Raw genomic sequence first — 8,051 nt, 5'->3', positions numbered from 1 at the left:
AAGAAAGAAAGAAAGAAAGAAAGAAAGAAAGAAAGAAAGAAAGAAAGAAAGAAAGAAAGAAAGAAAGAAAGAAAGGACCTCTGTGTGTTGTTCACATTTGCGGTTGGTGTCAATTTATATGGGTTAAACAATGAGGAAGAGAATCAGAGATTCCCATCGAACACGTGACACTATAGATACAGTTATAAACGTCGAGCTACAATGTGCATATAGTATGTGTTCAGTCAAGTGTCCGTGTCTTAATATCTGATATGTGATGTTTTCTTTGCTTTTGTCTCCGTGAATGGTGATGCACCGTTCACACTCAGCCCTCAGGCGAGATGGTTTGGTTTTTGGAAGGAGTGTGCTTTTTACCTACTTTTCTGGTAATCTGGTCATCGAGCACATTCATAATATCTTATATCATCGCATTGTTTCGACGAGATGTTGACGTTGTCCTTCCTTATATAAGGTATGTGATAGCCTATGCCTTTTTACATTGTGCTTGATTTTAGTTTAGATACACATCTGAATTTGACGAATTTACAACTCTTAACATAATAGACCAGAAATAGCTTGTAATATTAGTAACAAGTCAATGTTTTAAGCGGGTATTTATATTGCCTATTGCCTATTTAAAGCTCCTAGTTGTAAGAATTTCGGGGGGAAAAAAGTTTCTGCTGGCAGATCGTTTAGTTTCGTTTTCTTCTGAGAAGATGAACGTGGCTCGTGTTCAAAACTAGGTTAGTATTCAGTGCAGGAAGCCGGACAAGATATCCTGAAAGAAGATTAATATAATATAATAACACACATACACACACATTTAATATAAATATATAATATATCATGTAAAAAAAACACCCTACATTTTTTAAATAATAACATAAACTTATATTTAAATAAAAAATTTTTTTAAATAAATAAAATAAATAAATGAGTAATAATAAATATTTTCAAAGTCACGTATTAATGTATTGTAATGGTGAGGCCATGATTGCACTTTTATTAAATGTCATACAGTAAACTGTGGACAGTTTCTGTGCTTATTTCTAATACAAAGTATTGCACGGTTATGATTAAATGTTTCTGAATTCCTTCATGAATGTTCGGTTCGGTAACACTTAATTTTACAGTATCCTTGTTACATGTACTTACCATAGTTATAACAGTAAATTATGCATACTTACATTGAACTAACCCTCAACCAAACCCTAACCCTATAGTAAGTAGCCTACATGTTGTTGAGAAATATTTATCAGTACTTAAATGTATAATCACACAGTAACAATGACACCTTAAAATAAAGTGTAACCAAAAATGTTAATATAATTTGTGTTAACGTTTCTGAAAATCAGTCCTTTACTTTTTTCAGTGATACAGGGGCAACTCCACCTGAGAGCTGTGTGTTTGGATTCATGTCGACAATCACTTCGTTTGCAGGTATGACTAATAATCAGCCACTTTCTGATTTCAGTTTGATTTGATTTTGATTTCCAGCTCATATTTCATAAGAACAGTTAATCTCCCAGCAGCAGCAGCAGCAGCAGCTTCAGGAAACTCCTTACTGCTATCTGTGTGTCACAAGCTTTTGGAAATTGTGCAACTTTCAGTCAACCGCAAACTGTTTGGTTTTGACATGTGAGAGGAAAGCAGTGGGAATGTCTCAAATATACGTTTCTTTAGTAACAATGGAATCTCACTCATTGTGGTCTCACTTCTCTTTCTGCTGAAAACGAAAGCACAATTTTTTTCCCACCCGAGACACACAGCTGGAGTTCAGTGTTTTACAAAACCCCAAACAACAACTGCAGAAATGAAACCTAATGCCAAATCACAGTTTTATCAGAGCACCATGGCGACTCAACCGACATAAATACTATTTTCATCGCACTTTCCTGCATAGAATTGATTGTTTTATTGCATGAGTGAATATTGTTGACTGTATTGCACAGCAATTTCCATTCTTTAAACTGATGAAACTCTGATGAATTTGTTTTCCAGCCTTCGCTACTATGTATGCTGAATATAAATTTGTGGAAAGAGTCCACGAGAGAACCGGTGCCGTGTCACCTCGTCTAAACAAGGCTTCTTTTGCTGTTGGCATCGTCTCTTGCGTCGGCATGTGTTTGGTTGCTACATTTCAGGTATGTCTAGTTTAGCCACAAACAAAAACTCTTTCAGAATTTACTCACTTTTGGTCTTTGGTGGAACCCAAAAAAAAATATTTTGAAATGTTTATTTTTTGTGTGTGTGTGTGTGTCTATATAAAGAAAGTCAGTGGGTTCCAATATTGTTTTGGACCCCATTGACTTTCACTGTATGAACAAAAGCAGTTCTTCAAAAAATGTGAGTAAACGATGACTCTGATTGACGCTCACGTATGCTGTTGTGTTCTAGGAGACGACGGTGATGGCAGTCCATGATTTGGGTGCTTTACTATTCTTCCTCTTTGGAGTTATATACACCATTATTCAGAGCGGGATCTCGTACCGCGCTCATCCTTACGGACCTTCTAAGTGGATGTGTCATTTCCGTGCATTCTTCGCTGCAGTGGCCTTTGTGGCTGTTTTTCCCAGTATCCTTTCTCAGTCTTACATGTGCTGCTGGTTGACATACTGAACATAGTTTTGCCGGTGTAAATGTTTATGAACATGCATCTCCTCCCATTGCTATTCATCCAAATCCAGTGTTGTGATCCCAGCATGCTTGTGAAGACATGCACTGTTTACATTTCAGAGCAAACTGTTTGTCTTTAACGCCTCCTTCCAGCAATTTTCTGTGCCGTTTCTGTTGGAACAAGCAAACTTCACTGGGACATCAATGATAAGGTACAATTCATGTCATTTCAGAGCTCAGATTATAGTCAAATGTAATATTGAAATGTTTAAATTTGCTTGACTTGTTTCCCTGCTTCTGAAGGACTACACACTTCATATAGTGAGTGTTGCGTGTGAATGGATCACTGCCTTCAGTTTTGTCTTCTTCTTCTTAACATACATCCAAGAGTTCCAGGTGAGTACATAAAACATGATGAGACTTACACTACAGTTCAAAAGGTTTGGGGGTCAAAAAATAAATACAAATGAATGAATGCGTTTATTCAGAAAGGATGCTTTAAATTGATCAAAAGGAACAGTAAAGACAATTATATTGTTCTATTTCAAATAAATACTGCTCTTTTGAACTTTGTTCATAAAAAATTCCAGGAATTGTTAATAATAAATGTTTATTGACTTCTGAAGAATCATGCAAGACTGAGTAATGATGTTGAACATTTAGCTTTGTCATCTCTGGAATAAATTTAAATATATTTAAATATAATAAAGATATTTTAATTTGCAATCATATTTCACAATATGCATACAGCATTTTAATCAAATAAATGCAGCCTAAGAGACTTTTAAAAACATTTAAAAAACCTTACCGACCCTAAACTTTTGAACAGTAGTGTATGTGGTATCATTGATTCTCACATTATTTCTAATCACTTACATTTAGTGAAATTCGTTTTTAGTTCCTCGTAGATTAACCTAACATTTCTTTTATTTCTTTTTACAGCAATTCACTCTGAAACTGACTGTTAATTTAACCGAGTATTAATGACCGTGTGACATCATACTGTTACCGGATGAGTTACGTTTCACTGTTTTTGGTGCATTTTTATTAATGTAATTGTATTTTTTTATACAACTTATTAGCTTTTTTCACGTTGAAAGATCTGCTGCAGTGCTGTTTAATCATTTGCAGTGTATATTTTTGTAGCTTGCACTTTGGTCTTGGAAAAAAAGGCATAAAACGTACTTGAAATGTAATACACTCTAATTAATAAAGCTTCATCATAGTGATTCTCCTTTTATAATCAACCAAGAAAAAAAAAATAGCACATTCATATTTGCATTTAATCAATCTTTGCTTCGGTTTGTTTTTCTCCATGATCATTCCAAGAGTGAGCCACAGGTGTTTGTTTTTTTACTCTTGTTCTTTATGCAGTGCAATGTTGAATGTAAGTCCGTTGATTGCACAATGTGTCTGATTTTGTAATTCTGGAATAAAAACACATGACAGTGATGATGATGATGATGATGTGCATGGCTAAAGAGAAGTGATTGCTTTAATGTTTTTTTTTTTTACTTTTAAAAGAAATGAATACTATAATTAAGCAAGGGTGCTGATCAAAAGTGACAGTAAAGACATTTATGATGTTACATATGAACAAAAATCATGATCTTTTGAACTTTCTATTCATCAAAAAATCCAGAAAAAAAATAAAACCGAATCATGGTTTCCACAAAGAAATAAAGCATTGATTATTGATCATATGAAATGTTTCTAGAGCAGCAAATCAACATATTAGAATGATTTCTGAAGGATCATGTGACACTCAGACAATCAGTAATGATGCTGAAAATTCAGCTTTACCATCACAGGAATAAATGATTCAAAATGCATTAAAACAAAAAACAACTATTTAAACTGTAATAATATTTCACAATATTCCAGTTTTTACTGTATTTCTAATCAAATAAATGCATAACAGGCTTCATTTAAAAACATTTTAAATTCAAGCCTGAACTTTTGAATAATAGTATGTTTAAAAAAACTTCTTTGCAACCAATTTGAATGTAACTTTTAATAAGTTACTCTGGAAAAGACAATGTAAGCAAATCTTTAATGGCTATAATTAGTATCATTATAACAAATCTAACTAAATTAAAATAGGGCTTATGTGAATTTTGTTGTTGATATGACCACGTTTCAAAGTCAATTCAAGATTGTTCCAACTGGAGAATGAAAAAAAAAAGAAAAGAAATTTCCCTCAGCTACAATTTTAAAAATCTATTTCTGAACAGATTTACACAAGGCTGCTTGTGGCCATTTCATAAAAACACACCCAGTGGCATCTTTTTATTGTTATTGGATACACATATGTACATGGCGAGAAATGACACACTTCACAATTCGCATGAGAGTAGCACTTAGACTTCAATGGATCAAATATAATCATAATCATCAGCGATCTCACCTAGTGAGCAACTGCCCTCAGAAACCACCAGTACAGATGTCAAGTATGCCGTCTCCATGATGTAACGCAACCTTTTAGTGCCATCGCTTAATGTCTGTCCTTTGTAAGGGCATTCAAGTGCATTAACCCTGCTTTGAGATGAGCAAGATTCATGACAGCCTACATACAGTAGGCCAAGTCCAACACAAAGCTCATTAGCTGTGCGAGGGGGCGGAGCCAATCAATCGCTGAAGGATGATTCGCTGCCTGAGCTGTCATCATCTTGCTCTTCCAAAGCTTTTTTGCCACCACCTGGAACAGGTGCGTCAGGAGTGCTGAAGGATACAAAAAAAAAAATCTATTAGCTACAACATAAAAAGCTCATAATCATACAAACAGTGACAGAATCAACTTATACAATTGCAACATTTTGTTTTAACACTTACTCAAGCAAACTAGGGTCCAAACCCTCCAATACCATCTTATTTTTAATGGCCATAACTGGAACACCCTATGAACATAAAGAATATAATTTGGATACACATTTGACATGACGTCAGCCATAATTAGGGAGTAGGTTTATTAATGATGAAACTTAAGAGAAACACGCATACCACTTGCACCATTTTCAGGTATCTGGCGTATCGCGGGTCCTTGGCTACAGTCATGATGTTTTCCGCTGGGACCTCTGCTTTCGGCTCCTGAGGGGCCACTTGTGTTTGCTGAGATGCCTGAATGGAATAGGATTTTGTATTAATACTGACTGAAGGACTTCCTATGAGTGCCATTATGGTTTTAACAACCTCAGAATGCAGTGGGATGAATGGATGAAGACATTAATATCTCAGAATAAGTGTTACCTCAACAGGGGGAGCCGTGGCACGACTGCCTTCCACTGCGGGGCCGTTTGTCACTGCAGACGGTCTCACTCCATCCACTGTCACTTCTTCCAAACCAGGAATAGAGGCTAACTGAAAATGAATAAATCATTGTTTCATGAAATCAACTTAGATAAGCTTAAAAAAAAAATAAGGTATTCATAAAGTCCTTGAGTCAGAGGTTTTAAATCTTTTAGATGCCACAGACCAAATATGATCATTCTAGTGCGAGAGACCCCTATCCTGAAATTTAAAAGGCATATATACAGTGCTATGCATAAGTTTAGACACCCATGCTAAAGTTGACTAAAAAGAGGAATAAAAAAAATCATCTTTTGGAAATTGAACTTAATGCCTTAATTAAAAAAATTAGGAAAAATCCAACCTTTAAGGACAGGGTGCATAAGTCTGGACACCCCTATGTTAAATTCCCATAGAGGCAGGCAGATTTTTATTTTTAACGGCCAGTTACTTCATGGATCCAGGACACTATGCATCCTGATAAAGTTCCCTTGGCCTTTGGAATTAAAATAGCCCCACATCATCACATAGCCTTCACCATACCTAGAGATTGGCATGGAGTACTTTCCATAAGATCATCTCTCAATGCAAATCAAACCAGCTATTAGGCTAACTGAAATAAAACCATGCCAATCTCTAGGTATGGTGAAGGCTATGTGATGATGTGGGGCTATTTTAATTCCAAAGGCCAAGGGAACTTTATCAGGATGCATAGTATCCTGGATCCATGAAGTAACTGGCCTTTAAAAATACAAATCTGCCTACCTCTATGGGAATTTAACATAGGGGTGTCCAAACAGCCTGTATTTTAAGGAAGAACATTCATTTATTTACGATACATTATTCATTCACAAAGAAAATTGGTGTCCTTAAAGGTTGGATTTTTCCTAATTTTTTTAATTAAGGCATTAAGTTCAATTTTCAAAAGATGATTTTTTTATTCCTCTTTTTAGTCAACTTTAGCATGGGTGTCTAAACTTATGCATAGCACTGTATAGTTTCATGTATAAATTCCCAATTCATACTGTGAAAAAATTATATTATGAATGGATCGAAAATAGTATTTGGACAATATTTTATTTATTTATTTGCCCAGTTGTTTTAACCCACTGTTTATTTATAGTATTATGATTTCAATTATATTCAATTGGTATTGTTTTGTATTCATTCAATTATTTAAAATCTAATTTGTATTTATTTGTTTAAATGTAATGGTAGTGTATTTATTTATTTTATTCTGTTTTTCATTATTATTTAATTCAATCTTATTTTTTATTTTTGTTTTAATACAACACTTTTTCTTCAAACATTTCCACGGACCATGAAAACCCCCTTTAGTGCCTTGACTTACCTTTGCTTCCAAAATGCTTAGTGTGGTCTCAATCTGCTGGATTCGTAGTGATACTGTTGCTAGCTTCTGTAAAAGCAAATTCCATCAGGTCACTGACACTTTCAGAAAATGTGTAAGTTAAGTTACTGTAAAGATGAGGATGATGTGCTGCCAGGTGAACATACCTCCTCACAAACTGTGGAAAAGCGGTTCAGGAACCTGACGGTGTGGACTATGAACTGATTGAGGAAAGCTACGATTCTTCTCTGTTGAATGGCTGGAACCTTAGGAAAGAAAATGTAATGATCAGTTTCAGACCAGATGCTTTGTGCACGTATAAGTTATGTGAAAAATAATTCATAACGTTAGGTGTCAGACGATCATGTGAGCAGCAGCTGATGTTGCAAAGTAGAAAAAAACTCACCTTTGTAAGATCTATTCCTGATCCCACAATGGGTAATCCGTCCTCGTCCATTTCAGCAACTCTGTTGCGTTTTAATTATCACAGACACAGATTTCTACGCGTTAAACGAGTTGGCCGTGCGCATCAAACGCATCCTTGTGAAAATACCTCCTCACGTGACTTCACTACAGTACTTCCGCGTTCTAAACATAATAAAAGTTCTCAAACCTTTCTAACCTTAATAAAAATACTGTTTTGTTACAAATAAAACTAAAGAGTAATTCATTGTTAAATATATGTTATATATTTTGAATACAAATATTTTTCATATATTTAAACTGTTTACGTTTGCTTGTAACTCAAAAGTCCTTAACACTTCCACGTTACCATAATAAAAGTCCGCTCCCAAAAACCGAAAGTCGATTTTAAGAAATGTAA

At 34.8% G+C, this 8,051-nt stretch overlaps 2 protein-coding genes across 2 annotated transcripts; one reads left to right on the top strand and one right to left on the bottom strand.

Moving 5' to 3' along the window:
* Positions 1 to 145: 145 nt before the first annotated feature.
* Positions 146 to 4,047, top strand: dram1 (DNA-damage regulated autophagy modulator 1). Its single transcript, XM_084407829.1, has 7 exons — positions 146 to 451; positions 1,352 to 1,419; positions 1,981 to 2,123; positions 2,377 to 2,554; positions 2,749 to 2,807; positions 2,899 to 2,991; positions 3,538 to 4,047. Exons 1-7 carry the CDS (start codon positions 321 to 323, stop codon positions 3,577 to 3,579), a joined length of 714 nt encoding a protein of 237 aa, XP_084263955.1. The 5' UTR covers positions 146 to 320; the 3' UTR covers positions 3,580 to 4,047.
* A 149-nt stretch (positions 4,048 to 4,196) lies between these two features.
* Positions 4,197 to 7,843, bottom strand: washc3 (WASH complex subunit 3). The gene is made up of 7 exons (XM_084407830.1): positions 7,635 to 7,843; positions 7,396 to 7,494; positions 7,232 to 7,297; positions 5,842 to 5,952; positions 5,596 to 5,712; positions 5,428 to 5,492; positions 4,197 to 5,316 (listed from the first exon to the last, which is right to left on the bottom strand). The coding sequence occupies exons 1-7, from the start codon at positions 7,683 to 7,685 to the stop codon at positions 5,223 to 5,225; spliced, it is 603 nt and encodes a 200-aa protein (XP_084263956.1). The 5' UTR covers positions 7,686 to 7,843; the 3' UTR covers positions 4,197 to 5,222.
* Positions 7,844 to 8,051: the final 208 nt, after the last annotated feature.

The sequence above is a fragment of the Rutilus rutilus genome, assembly GCF_951802725.1.
Source record: "Rutilus rutilus genome assembly, chromosome: 4".
Taxonomy (NCBI): domain Eukaryota; kingdom Metazoa; phylum Chordata; class Actinopteri; order Cypriniformes; family Leuciscidae; genus Rutilus; species Rutilus rutilus.
This window is presented reverse-complemented; position numbering and strand designations above follow the sequence as displayed.